The sequence below is a fragment of the Bos grunniens genome, chromosome 11 (assembly GCF_055505025.1).
Source record: "Bos grunniens cultivar Pamir isolate PY7600 chromosome 11, Bosgru_T2T1.0, whole genome shotgun sequence".
In the NCBI taxonomy this organism is placed as follows: domain Eukaryota; kingdom Metazoa; phylum Chordata; class Mammalia; order Artiodactyla; family Bovidae; genus Bos; species Bos grunniens.
This window is the reverse complement of record NC_141175.1, coordinates 45,924,311-45,943,478: the sequence shown is the minus strand read 5'-3', so window position 1 is coordinate 45,943,478 and position 19,168 is coordinate 45,924,311. Positions and strand designations below refer to the sequence as shown.

The 19,168-nt window shown below is 37.3% G+C and overlaps 1 protein-coding gene across 20 annotated transcripts in view; it reads right to left on the bottom strand.

Annotated features, from left to right (window-relative positions):
• Window positions 1-19,168, bottom strand: part of WDPCP (WD repeat containing planar cell polarity effector) — a 516,387-nt gene that overhangs the window by 254,221 nt on the left and 242,998 nt on the right. For 19 of the 20 annotated variants that reach the window (XR_015136725.1, XR_015136727.1, XR_015136726.1 and 16 more), the window contains 2 exons: window positions 17,943-18,013; window positions 17,603-17,662 (listed from right to left, as the gene is read on the bottom strand). Coding sequence is in view for 16 of the 20 variants with exons in the window: in XM_086326364.1 (XP_086182490.1) it covers window positions 17,603-17,662; window positions 17,943-18,013 (131 nt within the window). In the remaining 4 variants the exon portion in view is untranslated. Of the gene's footprint in view, window positions 1-16,607; window positions 16,711-17,602; window positions 17,663-17,942; window positions 18,014-19,168 lie in introns of those variants that run through there. The other variant, XM_086326379.1, reaches the window with a different exon arrangement.

Sequence of the window (19,168 nt, the reverse complement as noted above, 5' to 3'; positions counted from 1 at the left end):
AAAGCAGGCTAGTCACAGAAGGGCAGATACTGCATGGCTCCATTTACATGAGGTAGCTAAAGAAGTCAAGCTCACAGAAGCAGAGAGTACAATGGTGGCTGCCAGCGGCTGGGGACAGAGGTAGGGGAGCTGCTGTTTAAGTGTATAGAGTTTCAGTTTTGCAAAATGAAAAAGTTCTGAAGATATTTCACAACAATGTGAATATACTAAATGCCACCAAACTGTACAGTTAAAAATGTGTTAAAATGTAATTTTTGGATTTTTTTGTTACAATAAAAATTGTTTAATTTAAAAATTTAAAGTTTATTGGAAAGGTCCATTTGACAGAAAGGATAAATTTAATTATATCTAAAAAAGCAGGTATCTGTGCCAAAAACTCTTTCTAAGCATTATATATATATTAACTTAATTCTTATAATAAACATATGAGTTAGATATTTTTATCTCCATTTTATAGTTACATGAACTCTGGCACAGACAGGTGAAGTAACTTCCCCAAAGTAGCTGATAAAGCCAAGACATGATACCGAGAAAAGTGGAACAGCTTGTGCTTTCCGCCAGCATGCTGTACCTAAGAGAAGGAATAAAATCATGTGGGATTTTGAGAAGGCCAGAGGGGATGGGATCAAAATCTATGCCAGAGGATTCTAAACTTTTCCAAATCATGGCATCCTTTCTGTCTCTGAAATTTTTTTTTAATTTTGGCTTTTTTAAAATTTGTTTTTTATTGAAGGATAATTGCTATACAAAATTTTGTTGCTTTCTGTCAAACCTCAACATGAACCAGCCATAGGTATACATATATCCCCTCCCTTTTGAACCTCCCTCCCAATCCCACCCCTCTAGGTTGATACAGAGCCCCTGTTTGAGTCTCCTGAGCCATACAGCAAATTCCTGTTGGCTATCTATTTTACATGTGGCAGTGTAACTTTCCATGTTACTCTTTCCATACATCTCACCCTCTCCTCCCCTCTCCCCATGTCCATAAGTCTATTCTCTAAGTCTGTTTCTCCACTGCTGCCCTGTAAATAAATTCTTCAGTACCATTTTTCTATACTCCATATATGTGTTAGAATACGGTATTTATCTGACTTACTTCACTCTGTATAATAGGTACTAGGTTCATCCACCTCATCAGAACTGACTCAAATGTGTTCCTTTTTATGGTTGAGTAATATTCCAGTGTGTATATACCACAACTTCTTTATCCATTCATCTGTCGATGGACAAGTCTAGGTTGCTTTCATGTTCTTCTAGCTATTGTAAATAGTGCTGTAATGAACAATGAGATACATGTGTCTTTTCCAATTTTTGTTTTCTCAGGGTATTTGCCTAGGAGTAGGACTACTGGGTCATACTGGTGGTTTCATTTCTAGTTTTTTAAGGAATCTCCATACCATCTTTCATAGTGGCTGTATCAATTTACATTCCCACCAGCAGTGCAAGAGTGTTCCCTTTTCTCCACACCCTCTCCAGCATATATTGTTTGTAGACTTTTTGATGAGGGCCATTCTGACCAGTGTGAGGTGATATCTCATTGCGGTTTTGATTTGCATTTCTCTAATAATGAGTGATGTTGAGCATCTTTTCATGTGCTTGTTAGCCATCTGTATGTCTTTGGAGAAATGTCTATTTAGGTCTTTTCCACACTTTTTGATTTGGTTGTTTTTCTGGCATTGAGTTGCATGAGCTGCTTGTATATTTTGGAAATTTATCCTTTGTCAGTTGTTTCATTTGCTATTATTTTCTCCCAATCTGAGGATTGTCTTTTCACCTTGCTTATAGTTTCCTTTACTGTGCGAAAGCTTTTAAGTTTAATCAGGTCCCACTTGTTTGCTTCTGTTTTTATTTCCGTTAATCTAGGGGGTAGGTCATAGGGATCTTGCTTTATGTCATTGAGTGTTCTGCCTATGTTTTCCTCTAAGAGTTTTATGGTTTCTGGTCTTAAATTGAGGTCTTTAATCCACTTTAAGTTTATCTTTGTGTATGGTGTTAAGGTTTTCTAATTTCATTCTTTTACATGTAGCTGTCCAGTTTTCCCAGCACCATTCATTGAAGAGGCTTCAGAAATTTTTATGGTGCCCTTGGTCCAAAAGAAATACCAGAATTTAAACAACTAAATAAGAATTTATGTCCCAACAACTTGGTAGTCATTTGAAAACGTAACACACAAAGAATCAAAGAAAAATACCTTTACTTAATCCCTAGGAGGTGTGCACTATTAGAATTTGGGCACCACATAAATTCTCAAACTCTGGAATCAGATTGGATACACTTAATCTTGTGTTCCATGCTAATTGTTGTGTGGTACTTGCTTTTTATCACAGTTTAGTTCAGTCACTCAGTTGTGTCCGACTCTTTGCAACCCCATGAATGGCAGCATAACAGGGCTCCCTGTCTATCACCAACTCCCAGAGTTTACCCAAACTCATATCCATTGAGTCGGTAATGCCATCCGGCCATCTCATCCTCTGTCATCCCCTTCTCCTCCTGCCTCCAATCTCTCCCAACATCAGGGCCTTTTCAAATGAGTTAGCTCTTCACATCAGGTGGCCAAAATATTAGAGATTCGGCTTCAACATCAGTCCATTCAATGAACACCCAGGACTGATTTCCTTCATGATGGACTGGCTGAATCTCCTTGTAGTCCAAGGGACTCTCAAGAGTCTTCTCCAAAACCACAGTTCAAAAGCATCAATTCTTCTGCGCTCAGCTTTCTTTATAGTTCAACTCTCACATCCATACATGACTACTGGAAAAACCATAGCCTTGACTAGACAGACCTTTGTTGACAAAGTAATGCCTCTGCTTCTTAATATGCTATCTAGGTTGGGAATAACTTCCTTCCAAGGAGTAAGTGTCTTTTAATTACATGGCTGCAATCACCATCTGCAGTGATTTTGGAGCCCCCCAGAATAAAGTCAGCCACTGTTTCCCCATCTATTTGCCATGAAGTGATGGCACTGGAGGCCATGATTTTAGTTTTCTGAATGTTGAGCTTTAAACTAACTTTTCAACTCTCCTCTTTCGCTTTCATCAAGAGGCTCTTTAATTCTTCTGCACTTTCTGCCATAAGGGTGGTATCATCTGCATATCTGAGGTTATTGATATTTCTCCCTGCAATCTTGATTCCAGCTTGAGCTTCCTCCAGCCCAGCGTTTCTCATGATGTACTCTGCATATAAATTAAATAAGCAGGGTGACAATATACAGCTTTGACGTACTCCTTTTCCTATTTAGAACCAGTCTGTTTTTCCATGTCCAGTTCTAACTTGCTTCCTGACTTGCATACAGGTTTCTCAAGAGGCAGGTCAGGTGTTCTGGTATTCCCATCTCTTTCAGAATTTTTCAGTTTGTTGTGATCCACACAAAGGCTCTGGCATAGCCAATAAAGCAGAAATAGATGTTTTTCTGAAACTCTCTTGCTTTTTCGATGATCCATTGGATGATGGTAATTTGATCTCTGGTTCCTCTGCCTTTTCTAAAACCAGCTTGAACATCTGGAAGTTCACGGTTCACATATTGCTGAACCCTGACTTGGAGAATGTTGAGCATTACTTTACTAGCGTGTGAGATGAGTGCAATTGTGTGGTAGTTTGAGCATTCTTTGGCATTGCCTTTCTTTGGGATTGGAATGAAAACTGACCTTTTCCAGTCCTGTGGCCACTGCTGAGTTTTCCAAATTTGATGGCATATTGAGTGGAGCACTTTCACAGCATCACCTTTTAGGATCTGAAATAGCTCAACTGGAATTCCATCACCTCCACTAGCTTTGTTCATAGTGACACTTCCTAAAGTCCACTTGACCTCACATTCCAGGATGTCTGGCTCTAGGTGAGTGTTCACACCATCATGATTATCTGGGTCATGAAGATCTTTTTTGTATAGTTCTTCTGTGTATTTCTGCCACCTCTTCCTAATATCTTCTGTTTCTGTTAGGTCCCTACCATTTCTATCCTTTATTGAGCCAATCTTTGCATGAAATATTCCCTTGGTATCTCTAATTTTCTTGAAAAGACCTCTAGTCTTTCCCATTCTACTGTTTTCCTCTATTTCTTTGCATTGATCACTGAGGAAGGCTTTTTTATCTCTCCTTGCTATTCTTTGGAACTCTGCATTCAAATGGTTATATCTTTCCCTTTCTCCTTTGTTTTGGCTTCTCCTCTTTTCACAGCTATTCATAAGGCCTCCTCAAGACAGCCACTTTGCTTTTTTGCATTTCTTTTTCTTGGGGATGGTCTTGATCCCTGTCTCCTGTACAATAACTTGAACCTCTTTCCATAGTTCATCAGGCACTCTGTCTATCAGAGCTAGTCCCTTAAATCTATTTCTCACTTCCACTGTATAATCATAAGGGATTTGATTTAGGTCATACCTGAATGATCTAGTGGTTTTCCCCACTTTCTTCAATTTAAGTCTGAATTTGGCAACAAGGAGTTCATGATCTGAGCCACAGTCAGCTCCTCATCTTGTTTTTGCTGACTGTATAGAGCTTCTCCAGCTTTGGCTGCAAAGAATATAATCAATCTGATTTCAGTATTGACCATCTGGTGATGTCCATGTGTAGAGTCTTCTCTTGTGCTGTTGGAAGAGGGTGTTTGCTATGACCGGTGCATTCTCTTGGCAAAACTCTATTAATCTTTGCCTGCTTCATTCTGTATTCCAAGGCCAAATCTGCCTGTTACTTCAGGTGTTTTTTCACTTGCTACTTTGCATTCCAGTCCCCTATAATGAAAAGGACATCTTTTTTGGGTGTTAGTTCTAAAAGGTCTTGTAGGTCTTCATAGAACCGTTCAACTTCAGCTTCTTTAGTGTTACTGGTCGGGGCATAGACTTGGATTACCATGATATTGAATGGTTTGCTTTGGAAACAAACAGAGATCATTCTGTCATTTTTGAGACTGCATCCAAGTACTGCATTTTGCACTCTTTTGTTGACTATGATGGCTACTCTATTTCTTCTTTGGATTCCTGCCCACAGTAGTAGATATAATGGTTATCTGAGTTAAATTCACAGCAAGCTCTAAAAAGCCAGCTTCATACATATATGACACCCTCAAAAGGAATGTATTGTGTTCTAACGTTTAAAATCTGCTCTACCTGGAGCTACTTATGTGTGCAGTATCCAATAGAAGTCTTGTGTTTTTCTTGAAATTTTAAAATATCCTGCAGGATTCCTGTGAATTCACTATAATCCCCAGGGTGCCTCAGTGTACATACTGAGAACTGTGGGTCTAGGTAGAATGCTTGGCTTCAGACAGGACCAGGGATTGTTCTCCTATTATGGCAGAAGGAGGGATACAGATACTGAGAGATTACATGTGTTTGGCACACAGTGGTAACTGGGATCTCACAATTTAACCTAGGATTCTACTTAGACCAAGGAGAATACCAAATGATAGGTACTCCATTGTGAACAGTTGCTGTGGTCTTATATACAACACTATTTTATGAGAAGTATAGTTACAGCTGCTTTTAATTTCATAGTCACTTAAGTATATTGTATAAATACTATCTAGTAGTTTAATTTTTTTAACTTTATTTTGAAAAACAACAGGTATAAATCACAATTTGGCAAAAGCACTTGATGTGTTTTCTCTATCAGTTATTTTGGCATATATATAACATAATATTCTCAAATATCATGAATGTAAAGTTGATGGGCTCTCACACCCAATGTTAAATACTTACTTTATATGTATATTTCTAATTCGTACATTCCAAATTGTGCATCTAATACAAAGTTCTAAATCTGAAGTCATATTTTAAGTTTCTGTATAAAAACTCAGTACACGTACTCAAATATAATGCATTAAAAGTCTTCTCATTAGCTCCCTATTGATATAAAATGTCACTCTCCTTACACAAGAGAGGCATTAGATTATTCAGAATTATTATTCAGATTTTGAACTCATTTAGATTTACACATATTTAATATTAACTATAAATGGACGTAAATGCAAGTGTTAGCTGCTTAGTCGTGTCCAACTGTGACCCCATGGACGGTAGCCTGCCAGGTTCCTATGTCCGTGGGATTCTCCAGGCAAAAGTACTTCCCCTTCTCCAGGGGATCTTCTAGATCCAGGGATAGAACCCAGATCTCTTGCACTGCAGGCAGATTCTTTACCATCTGAGCCACCAGGGAAGCCCATAACTGGATATATGAAGGAAATTCATAGTCCTGAACTGGCTTTTCCTTTGTGGCAAAATAACTTGGCGCTTCCAAAAACATTAATATACTCAAATGCCAAAGGCGGAGGCAGGGAATTATGACTTTCTTTAAAAGAAATGTTTTTAAATGAAAACAATTAATAAAAGAGAAGAAAAAGACCATTTATGAAAAGAATAGGAAGGAAATATTGATTGATAATACAAAGATAAATTGTTAAGAAGATCAAAATTTTCTTTCTGTCATAATCAGGTTACAAAACTGAGCTCATATATTACTATTTAAGAGTAAATAGTTAATGTAAATGTAAATTATCATAGGTCATTAAACTTTGGATTCAGTCAGTCAAGATACACTGTAAATTTTCCATTTATTGTGGAAAGGAATAATTTTTCTTTTGCCTAAGAAAGTAATTATTAGGGCATGATATTAAGATTACTCAGGTACAGTATTGTGTTTATACAAAAATATAGGTATACACTCTTGATGGCCATGGTTGTGCATCACTCAGAGCTCCTTAAGGATGAACGAAGGCTGGGAGCACAGCTGACTGACAAAGTCCAAATATTTCCCAGGTGGCTACTAGCCAATGACCGAGCATGTTGTGGTACTAGTCCAACAGGGGACTCCTCTAATGAGCAGGTTTGGTTAAGGAACTCTCCTGTGGCTGAAGCTTTCTGAGCAACATGCTGCAGTCTGAACCTCTTTATAATCCAGTCCCTTCTTCTCCTTCCTTAGGGTTCAGACCAGCATCACCATCAAAAGGATCTCCCGCCTGATTCCTTCCCATCTCCCCATCAATCACTTGCAGTTCTAGTACTATCCTGACATCTGCTTCACAGAAGCACACTGGGCATGTTTAAAAACTATTTCAATTGAAAAAATAACACACATAAATTGTTAAAATGTCAAAGAATACTTGGAATTAAAGCAGCTGTTAACTGTCTTTATTCCATCACAGCCTCTCAACCCATGCTCAAAAATAACCAACCAACTGTTGGTCATTTCTCCTGATTCTAGCATTGTACTTCCAAATATGTATGTCACTTAGAGTTGCATTCAGAAACCTCAAAAAAAAAAAAAAAGTAACAGAAATCTTCTAAAAAGTCATTACTTAACCAAACAGAAGTTTTCTTTTCCTCACGGAACAAGAAAGATGGCGTTAGGCTATCCATGGGTAAAAAGACAGCTCCATGACATCTACAGGTACCAGGCACCTACTTTTCATCCCCTCTCCCTTTATTAAGTGGCTCTTGGTCAACATTACTCCAGCGATTAATTTTTCCTTTTCAGAACCAATTTTCCTACTCCTATTAGCTTACCAACAGAAAGAGAAGTTCTTTCTTACATCTAAAAGAGTAACAAAAACCTCTTTTAACCCCAACTCTCTCACAAGTACTATCCTATTTCTCCAATTTCCTTTATAAAATTATCTTTTCTAATGTTATAAACCCCTAATTTCTATCCTCCCATTTTCCTTAAATACATTCCAGTCAGGCTTCCACCCATACCATCTACTGAACCTGCTCTTATCTAGGTCACCAATGACCTCCCTGCTCCTTCTAATGGTCATCTCAGCCAACCTGTTACTGGTATGTTACATACCTCAAAAGCTTTCTTCCAGAAATCTCATTTCCAGGACACAACATTCCCTTCAGGTGCTCCACCTCTTTGGCTACTCTTTATTAGTCTCCTTTCTCCATCTCTCCTTTTCTCTCTCTCTCTCTCTCCAATCCCCAAAGCCGGAGGACCCCAGAACTCAGCAGTTCTGCCTCCTCTAGTTCTGTCTACATTCATTCCCTGGCATTCTTCACTGAATTCCTGGCTTTAATACCAACTGCACTGCTGTCTCCCAGATTTCTATCGCCAGCCCAAGCTTTTCTCTAAACTACAGATTCGTTTACCCAATTGTCTTCTCTACTTGAATATCTAATAGGCATTTCAAACACTGATGTCCAAAACTGAACTCTTGATATTCCCCTCAATAATGCCTCTTCTCAATCTTCACCAACTCAGTGAATGTCCCTTCTTCTAATTGCTCAGGAATTTTTATTCTCCACATTTGACCATCAGCAGAATCTGGCCACTTCTCACCACTTAACTGCTCCATCCAGTCAAAACCACGGTTATGTCTCACCTGGACTATGGCAACAGCCTTATAATTGATGGCCCTGATTTGTCCTCTGCTTCCTTCAATTTGTTCCCATCAAAAGTGCCAGTTACCCAGTTAAAAAGTATATCAGATCGAGTCCCTTCTGTGCTCAAAACCCCTCAAGACTTTCTTATCAAACTTAAGAGTAAAAGCCACATTCTTTCAAAGGCCTGGAAAGCCCTATGTAACTACAGTCTCATTTCCTCTCCAATCTCAATTCCTACTACTCTTCTCCTTGCTCATCCCACTCCAGTCACATTGACTCTTTGCTGTTCTTCAAAACATGCCACATATATTCCCATCTCAGCGCCTCTGGAATCCTCTTCTCCAAATACCTTCTGTGGCTTGCTCCTTTGTTTTAATCACATGGTATCTTTCTTGGTCACCAGATATCAGGCCCATCCTGCCCTACCATCTCCCACACATACTTCCTATTTTTCTTGCTATCTTTTTCTCTAACAGTTTTTATTACTTTCTTATATACTTAAAATTCTCCAAGCCAGGCTTCAGCAATACATGAACCGTGAAATTCCAGGTGTTCAAGCTGATTTTAGAAAAGGCAGAGGAACCAGAGATCAAATTGCCAACATCCACTGGATCATCGAAAAAGCAAGAGAGTTCCAGAAAAACATCTATTTCTGCTTTATTGACTATGCCAAAGACTTTGACTATGTGGATCACAATAAACTGTGGAAAATTCTGAAAGAGATGGGAATACCAGACCACCTGACCTGCCTCTTGAGAAACCTGTATGCAGGTCAGGAAGCAATAGTTAGAACTGGACATGAAACAACAGACTGGTTCCAAATAGGAAAAGGAGGACGTCAAGGCTGCATATTGTCACCCTGCTTATTTAACTTCTATGCAGAGTACATCATGAGAAACACTGGGCTGGATGAAGCTCAAGCTGGAATCAAGATTGCAGGGAGAAATATCAATAACCTCAGATATGCAGATGACACCACCCTTATGGCAGAAAGTGAAGAAGAACTAAAGAGCCTCTTGGTGAAAGTGAAAGAGGAGAGTGAAAAAGGTAGCTTAAAGCTCAACATTCAGAAAACTAAGATCATGGCATCCCGTCCCATCATTTCATGGCAAATAGATGGGGAAACAGTGGAAACTGTCAGACTTTATTTTTCTGGGCTCCAAAATCACTGCAGATGGTGACTGCAGCCATGAAATTAAAAGACACTTACTCCTGGGAAGGAAAGTTATGACCAACCTAGACAGCATATTAAAAAACAGAGACAATTACTTTGTCAACAAAGGTCCGTCTAGTCAAGGCTATGGTTTTTCCAGTGGTGATGTATGGATGTGAGAGTTGGACTGTGAAGAAAGCTGAGCGCCGAAGAATTGATGCTTTTGAACTGTGGTATTGGAGAAGACTCTTGAGAGTCCCCTGGACTGTGAGGAGATCCAACCAGTCCATCCTAAAGGAGATCAGTCCTGGGTGTTCATTGGAAGGACTGATGTTGAAGCTGAAACTCTAATACTTTGGCCACCTGATGCAAAGAGCTGACTCATTTGAAAAGACCCCGATGCTTGGAAAGATTGAGGGCAGGAGGAGAATGGGACGACAGAGGATGAGATGGCTGGATGGCATCACTGACTCAATGGACGTGAATCTGAGTGAACTCCAGGAGTTGGTGATGGACAGGGAGGCCTGGCATGCTGCGGTTCATGGGGTCACAAAGAGTCAGACACGACTGAGTGACTGAATTATATACTCAAGATGTTACTTGTCTATCTTTTCTTGATTGTCTGCCCTATTACAACTTAAGCTATAGGGGAATAGGAATAATGGTCATTTTCATATGTTTCATTATTCACTGGTATCGCCAGCAATGAGAATTCTATCTGGCATACATTAGGCACTAAATATATATATGCCTTGAATCAAAGAATGGTCAAAAGCAGGCCCCTTCAGGCATATTTCAGATCCAGACTCGAAGAGCACAAGTTGAAAAGGCACATCCCTGTTGAGTCTAGGATAATACATACGTATAGTAAGTACATGTATTTTATATGTAAAAATACACTTAAAGAATGCAATATTTGTACAATATTTTGCTTTTCTGTAAGCTGTTAGTGGGTCAGTGGGTGGACTTTTTATTGTTAACATCTTAAAGACTAACTTCTGAGTATGTTCCATAGCACACGTGAGAACTTCTCACACCGAAAATGAGCAGCAGAGGAATTTCAAATGTCTCAGCCTGTTGAAGACATATTTTTGGATGGGGCAGTGGTCTGTGGAAAATGATACCTCTAATTTGAATGTCCTACTCTGCCCTCATAGGAGGCAGTGAATGGCAGGCTTCTGTGGAGCCTGGAAGTCCCAGGCAACAGAAAAAGTCGGTAAAACGTGCAATCTTTCTTTAAAATTCTGATATTTTGCTCATTATAAGTCTTTAGGGGGAGCATTAATTCTGATTTTAAAACACTGCACAGAAGTGTTACTTTTAAAAAAGAAAGCTTTCTTGTAAATCCTACCAGCGACCTCTACTTTCTGTGGCCAAAAGTGCCTTTCTAGGGCCACCTCTCGTTTGAGAAGCAACAGGGAAGCCAAGTACTTTAAGTTGGTCATTTTGCCACTCTGAACAATAGGGTCGGTTCATAAGACAAATGGATACTGGACAAGCAGCTAGCAATGTCTTTCACATATGTTATTTCTTGCATTAATCATTACTTACTGATTTTTATCAGTAATATTTATTATCCTATATATTTATCTCTTATTAAATGTTACTATTATTAATTCTCCTAGATCACATCAGATATCAGATCTATCAGTTCCTTTTCTTCCCTCCCTCCAACATCGCTATGAGAACCTTCTGTATCCTGCCCTAATTTGGACCAGCTGCTCTCTAGGCCTAAGGCACCGTCATCCCAAGATTTCTCTTCACTTCTCTCCTGTGTAAGTTTCTCTATTTCCTGGATCCTAAGAATCTTGTTTCTTGGTTCATTCTGTTGCTTTAGAGAAGCATATCTTCCAATAACTTCCTGAGAAAAAAATGCATGGCAGGTAGGCAAGATTTTTTGAGCACTAACTAGCCTGAAAATGTCCTTGCTCGAATGCCAATTTGGAATTCTAGAAATAGAATTCTAGGCTAAAGATCACTTCACTTCAGAGTTTTGATTCCACAGTCTTCTGACTCTTTGTGTTGCTACTGAGAAGTCATGTCTGATTCCCATTCTTTTGTATGTACTTTGTTTTACTCTTTTTACTGTGAAAACTTTTTGGATCTTCTCTTTAATTTTGGTTTTCTAAAATTCACAAAATATACCTTGATATTAATCTTTTTCAACCACTGGGTCCTTTCAAACTGGAAACAAACATCCTCCAGTTCTGGGAAATTTTCTTCTATCACTTTTTTTGTTTGTTTCTTCCCTTCTATTTTCTATCATGAGTAGGATATTGGACCTTCTGACCTGCTACTCTAATTTTTCTATTTTATATTGCCTACTGTTCACTCAGAGAAGGCAATGGCACCCCACTCCAGTACTCTTGCCTGGAAAATCCCATGGATGGAGGAGCCTGGTAGGCTGCAGTCCATGGGGTCGCTAAGAGTCAGGCAAGACTGAGCAATTTCACTTTCACTTTTCACTTTCATGCATTGGAGAAGGAAATGGCAACCCACTCCAGTGTTCTTGCCTGGAAAATCCCAGGGATGGCGGAGCCTGGTGGGCTGCCGTCTATGGGGTCGCACAGAGTCAGACACGACTGAAGCAACTTAGAGAAAGAGAGAGAGAGACTGTTCACTACTATGTTCTTTTGCCACTCTGTTCTGCATTATAGGGATATTTTACTAATAATTTTATCTTTCAGTTCTTCTATTAGTTTTTCTATCTATGCTGTTATATTTTTCATTTGCAACAGCTCCTTTCCTTTTCCTTGAGTATTCATCTTTCAAATAGCAACCAATTCTTGTTTCAAAAATTCAAGAACTTCTCTTATTTCTCTGTGGGAATTAACTTTAATTCCCTGAATTTAGTTCTGTCTATAGAACCATAATGGAACAACCAACTGATTCAAAATTGGGAAAGAAGTAAAAAAAGGCTGTACACTGTCACCCTGTTTATTTAACTTATATTTGGAGTACATCATGCGAAAGGCCGGGCTGGATGAATCACAAACTGGAATCAAGATTGCCAGGAGAAACATCAACAACCTCAGATATACAGATGATTCCACTCAAATGACAGAAAGTAAAGAGGAACTAAAAGCCTCTTAATGAGGGTGAAAGAGGAGAGAGAAAAAGTTGGCTTAAAACTCAACATTCAGAAAACTAAGATCATGGCATCTGGTCCCATTACTTCATGGCAAATAGATGGGGAAACAATGGAAACAGTGACAGACTTTTATTTTGGGGGGCTCCAAAATGACTGCAGATTGTGACTGCAGCCATGAAATTAAAAGACACTAGCTCCTTTGAAGCAAGGTTATGACCAACCTAGACAGCATATTAAAAAGCAGAGACAGTACTATGCCCACAAAGGTCCGTCCAGTCAAAGTTATGGTTTTTCCAGTAGTCATGTATGGATGTGAGAGTTGGACTATAAAGAAAGCTGAGTGCCGAAGAATTGATGCTTTTGAATTGTGGTGTTGGAGGAGACTCTTGAGAATCCCTTGGACTGCAAGGAGATCCAACCAGTCTATCCTAAAGGAAATCAGTCCTCAATATTCAATGGAAAGGACTGATGTTGAAGCTGAAACTCCAATACTTTGGCCACCTGATGCAAAGAACTGACTCCTTGGAAAACACCCTGATGCTGGGAAAGATTGAAGGCAGGAGGAGAAGGGGATGACAGAAGATGAGATGGTTGGATGGCATCACCGACTCAATGGACATGAGTTTGAGAAAGCTCCGGGAGTTGGTGATGGACAGGGAAGCCTGGCATGCTGGCTTGCATGCCATGGGGTCGCAAAGAGTTGGACATGACTGAGCAACTGAACTGAACTGGGAGTAATAATCTACTTTGTTAGAGAAGGATCCTCTAAGTTACAGTGAGATATAGGCCTCAGTGTTGGAGGAGGGAAGGAGCTGGGGAAGATCTCACCATTCCAGATACAGACTCTTAACTTAATCTCTGTTATTTTCAGCCTGAGCATCTTACTTCTACTCTGTGCTTAGCATCTTCAAGTCCAAAAACCCTCTAGTTTGTTGTTTTCAGAAAATAATTATCCCGTTTCATTTGCCCTTTGTACAAACCACCTCTGGTTTTCATGTTTTAGCCTACATCCCAACTGTCAGGTTAATCTCTGTGCTTTTTCTAAATTCTTACTTTTTAAAAAAAGTATTTATTTTTCATTGAAGGATAATTGCTTTACAGTATTGTGTTGATTTCTACCAAACATCAACATGTAAATTCTTACTATCTTTTTAACTTAGTATCACACAACTCAACACTCACTAACATCCTAGTGATTTTATGTATCTCTTTTCCTTGACTAGATTATGCTGAGAACTCAGCTCACACTTTATACACATTTTTACTGCCTCCCACAATGGTGGCACTAAAGTGCCTGTCAGTAAATACTGTGTGATGGGTTTTTTAATAAATAAAATGCTATTACTAATAATTGTAACTTAAACCCATGCTTTGTCAATTATTGTATTATGACAAAACCAAAATTGGTTTTCATACAAGTTGTTGAAATGAAAGATCAGGTAATGATACTATACATTCTACAACTAAGGAAGTCATGATTAAATGAGCTCCATAAGGCCACAGTTCATCTGTGATAGGCTTGGAAAATAATTTCTACTTTTACATAGCCTGTCAAGTAATTCACTATAAGAATTTAAAAAGAAAACTATCTTTTCTTGGAATTTTAAAATTGTATCTGGAAATGTCAAATAAATACAGAAAGAAATCAGGGTAAAGATGACTATATCATACTTTTATAGTTAAATGTATATATATGATTTAAACAATTTAATCTAAAATCAATATACATGAAGCTAAATCTATCTTAATGATTATATTGCTTTTAACTACTTATGTAGTAATCTGAAAACATGAATGTGACTTAAAGAACAATTTAAGGAATTAAAAATTTCACCTCAGCAGTGTACAATAGTATTTTAATGCTGAAACTATTATTCCCTAAGAATAGTTTGGAAAATGGATTAAGAAATTCAAAGCAGGAAATTATTAAGCATTTGCTCAAAATAATTTTAGGAGACCATAAAAACAATGAGAAATATATGTGATAGCTAGTAAAACTACAACTCTAAATTATGTCTCACTTTTTATTCATTTCAAACTAGGATTAGGTACAGTCTGAAAAACCCACTTCAAAAGACAATTTCATAAAGAACGTATGTATAAGTCTAGATTTATAAACTGTTCTGAATTTACAAGTAGAAGGAATTAGTTTTTAAATGGTACAATTTATGTGTCACTGAATCAACAACATGAACTTAGCTTTGATAATAATGATAACCTATTAAAAAAAAAAAAAAAACATTCATCAGAGGGGAAAATCCAGGCTCAGATTGCATCTTCTGAAATTCTTTATGTTGTTGTAGATGCCTTGCTAAATCCTGAACAATTGAACCTTTTGAAGAAATAAGGATCCCTTGAAAAGAAGATAACCATGAGAAACCCTATACAGCCTAAAGTTGTCCCTTTCCTGGGGAAAAGGGGCAGGTGGGGCTAGAAGCTTTACATTGTTAAGGAGTGGCCACAGGCAGATTTAAGGAGTGGCCGCAATCAGAAACTGAAGGGTGTCCAGCTATGTTTAGCACCACGACACTGAGGAACTTTTCCCCACTTCTTTTAGAGAATATTATGTTGTGCTCAACTGCTGCCATTTTAGGGTTAAATACACGGAGAAATTATTCATAAAAATTAAAGCTCATGTTATCTTTAGAGTCACCACACTGGATAATGCACAAAAAAGGGGACCCCCTCGAGAGTCTGTAGAGATGGTTTGCTTATTTTCCAACTAACAAAAGGTTAAGGGGATCCTTCTGAAAATTTAGCTTGAGCATCAAATTTTTAATTTACTGTCCTACTAGAGATGTTTAAGAATAAGACAAACATATTTTCAGAAGACCTAGCTAATAGTCTTGTCTAGAAACTGAGGAAGTGGGTGGATAATGTTAGGAGGTCCTTCAAAGGCCCTAGAAGGAGAGGGTGGTATGATTTGAAACATATACATTACCATATGTAAAACAGATAACCAGTGTGAGTTTAATGGATGAGGCAGGGCACCCAAAGCTGGTGCTCTGTGACAATCTGAAGGGATAGGATGCGGAGGTGGGTGGGAGGGCGTTTAGGATGGAGGGGACACATATATACCTATGGCTGATTCTACTGATGTATGACAAAAACCATCACGATATTGTAAAGTAATTATACTCCAATTAAAATAAATAAATTAATTAAAAAAAATAGGCCCTAACGATGTGGAGACTAACCTGGACTTCTGGGCAGAGTAAAGGTCAAGTTATCTTGTTGAAATATATCACACCAAAGATGTGCTGATATTAAAAGATTTAAAGAATATTGTATCAATCGTAGAAAGAAATTACAAAATATGACAGAACATAAAGATAAGTTCCATTGGAAGTGTTAAAAGCAGACTCATTGGTACAGCGGCCTAAGAAATCAGTATTATCAGGTTGCTGTAAATTACGATAGTAATTTTATATATATTCTATCATGCAAATTCATTTTCTGAGTTGAATTAATTCAACGGTGAGGGATATCCCTCTTCATATTCTCCCATACAAATGTACACAAAAACCTGCTTATTAAATTAAAATACATTACCGTCTATTTAAAATGTATTGCCTACTAGGATGCTCCACTGCATATTTTAAGATGCCTGACAAGTTCCAACTTACCTGTGCAATGGTAAGGGTGGAGGCCATGAGACACACCTCTTGCTATGGGTGGTAGGCTTGCCCTCCAGTCAAAGAATTTTGAACCAGCTTTTAAAGTGAGTAACGACATTGAGAAGTACAATTTGAGTTGTACTAAGTTTACAACTTTCTGGTACATATTTTGTATTCAAGTTTTAAAGTTTGATTAAAACTTTTATGAAAACAAATTATGAATTTTTAAATAATTTCATCCTTTTCAACCATATCCTAAGTTTATTTTAAGAAGTATTATGGTTCTAAAATATTAATTCAGCTTTGTAAACAGTCTCTGGAAAGTAGTAATTGTGATGGTTGAGGAGGTAACTAAAGTCACTTTTGTGAGTAAAAGGAGACTAGTTTAAACAAAAAATGAGGAAACATTAGAGTCCACTAAAATAAGAGTCTATACTCACTTAAATAGTAGATTAAGGTAAGTTTGTAATTACTACAAATTCAATGTTGTAGATTTATGGATAGAGCCACAGGTCTAAACTTCAAACAAGAGTAGTCAGACCTAAAATATATAAATCACATTGTAAACAAGTAAGAATTTGAGTTGATACAGGATATTGAATTGCATAAAATAGCTATAATTATGAGTAGTACTGATGTAACTTCAACTACATGTATGCGTAGAATATGACTAATGACTTTTTATCATAAGCAAGTAACATTTTTCCAGCAGATAGTATTTTTTAAGCCTATTGACACAGCTGAGACATTTGTCCATTCTTTTGTGATCAATGGACAAGTGATTATTAGGTCCTGAATCTAGACCCATTCCACATGTACCTCACCTTGTCCAGGCTCTAATAGTGCTATCCCAAAGAACATTACATGGTGGAAATGCTCTGTAGTTATACCATCTACATGATAATACGTGGTGACTGAGCACTTCAAATGTGGGTAGTGCAACTGAGGAACTGAATTTTTAATTTTAACTAGTTTAAATTTACATTTAAATAGCCACAGGTGACTACTGGCTATCATATTAAACAGTGCAGCTTAGAGGATTCGAAAAGTAACAGCAAATGTCTTACGTTAGGTCTAATGCTAGTCTGCTTGTCAATTTCCATAAGCATGCTGTGCACAAATGCTTACAAGAGTGGTCAAAAAACTTTTTGTCCCACGGTGTCACCTTCATTCAAAAATATGACTAAATCTGTGACAAAAAATACCATCTGAAAAGATGGTTATTCGTGCTTATAGTGTCAGTACAACTATACTCATTAATGAGGCAGCCTGAGTCAATCAAATGTTAGTTCTAGAATGACTAGAATTCAAACTATGAAATACCTGCTCCTGAAAAGTTTATGTCCATTACCTATCATAACACAAGAATACCAATTACTGCATAGCTTTCAGCTCCACTGGTTAAACACTGCGAAAGCATGTCAAGCCTTTTTACCTGACAGACATATTTGTTCTTCCATTTGCTCTGCACACACTGACTGTTTTGCATCAGCTCCTGAAGAAAACAGAAAAAGGGAGACTGCAGTTGGCTATACACATTGTCGTTATCAGTTAAAGTGCTTCTGATTCGCAAGCAAAAAAAAAATATATATATATATATATATCTCTATCTCTCAGCATGCCACACAAAGATGCAACTGTTTTGGAACTCCTCACTGGACAAAAGCAACACTATCATCACCAGGAGAGTTGATCCTTTATGAAAATTAAAGCTGTTGAAAGATGTTTTAAAACAGATTTGTTCGTTGCCATTTTTGAAACTTTTGGAAAGATACCTCCAATTCCTTGAGTGAGTCTCGAAGTTTTTCTGGGCGTCTGTTTTTGAGCGTCCATGGAAAATCTCGTGCTGGAAAACAAAACATGTACTACAGTTGGCTGAACACGATTTAAAAAGGAAACTCTGCTGAGCAGTGTGCCTTAGGAAGATTAAAATAAAACACCTCCTTAATTGAAAGGAAGTAGCCTTCATTTCCATCATCAAATGACAGTCTTTTGAAAGGCTCTGTCATAGAAACAGGATTTTTACCACAAAAAAATCTCCATGATCATAATTTTATGACGACAACTAACAATGCTCAGAGAATCTCTGGGAAGGTTTCTGAAGCTTGTGAGCCTAGTACTTAACAGTTAATGACCCACTCTTTACCACAGAAGCAAATTTATTTTCATTTAAATAATTTAAAACTCAATACAAAAGAAATTCTAAACTCTTCAAATAATCTATCAGATCTGAAAACTCCTACGAGTAAATGAATATAGTGAGGAAAGAAATAAAATATTAAAAATAATACACAGAAAATGAATTTAAAATTAAGCATCACACATTAAGGATAAAATTGAGGGAAATCTAAATTTTAATAAGTTAGACACTAACTTATTTTATATAGACTCTTTTCTATATAAAATAACTCTTTCTAAAAGCTACACCACAATTCAATAATGATAAGCCTTTGCTTTGTTTTAAAAGTTAATGTTATTTAGTAGAATCTCAATGATAGCCTAAAACAAACTAAAACGTTCTATTTAAAAGAATTAAAAAATAATAAATTCATTAGTGATATGACACCTATTTCATCACAAAAATGAATTCATCTCTGAATTTTCCTAAACAATTTTAAATGTGTGCACATGTGCTTTATGTGCATATATATGTAGTATAAAATATATACAGACATCAAAATTTTTATAGGAGAATGCTGTTTCATTTAAGCAAATTAATGACTTCTATAAACATAATTTACAATGTGCAGAGCATATGTAAAAAGTTCCAAATCTCTGCCACAGGTACTAATACAGTATTTTTAAAAACTAAATGTTAGCTTGACCATTTAAAGTGAGAACAAGTACAATATTTAGGCCCGCTTATATTCTAAATAAAACAGTCATATTTCAGCCATATTATACTGTAGCCATATTACATATATAACATGTTTATATATTTGAAATTAGTAAAGACTAGAGAGAATAAAATGTCAATACTGATAATTACAAATCTTATTTT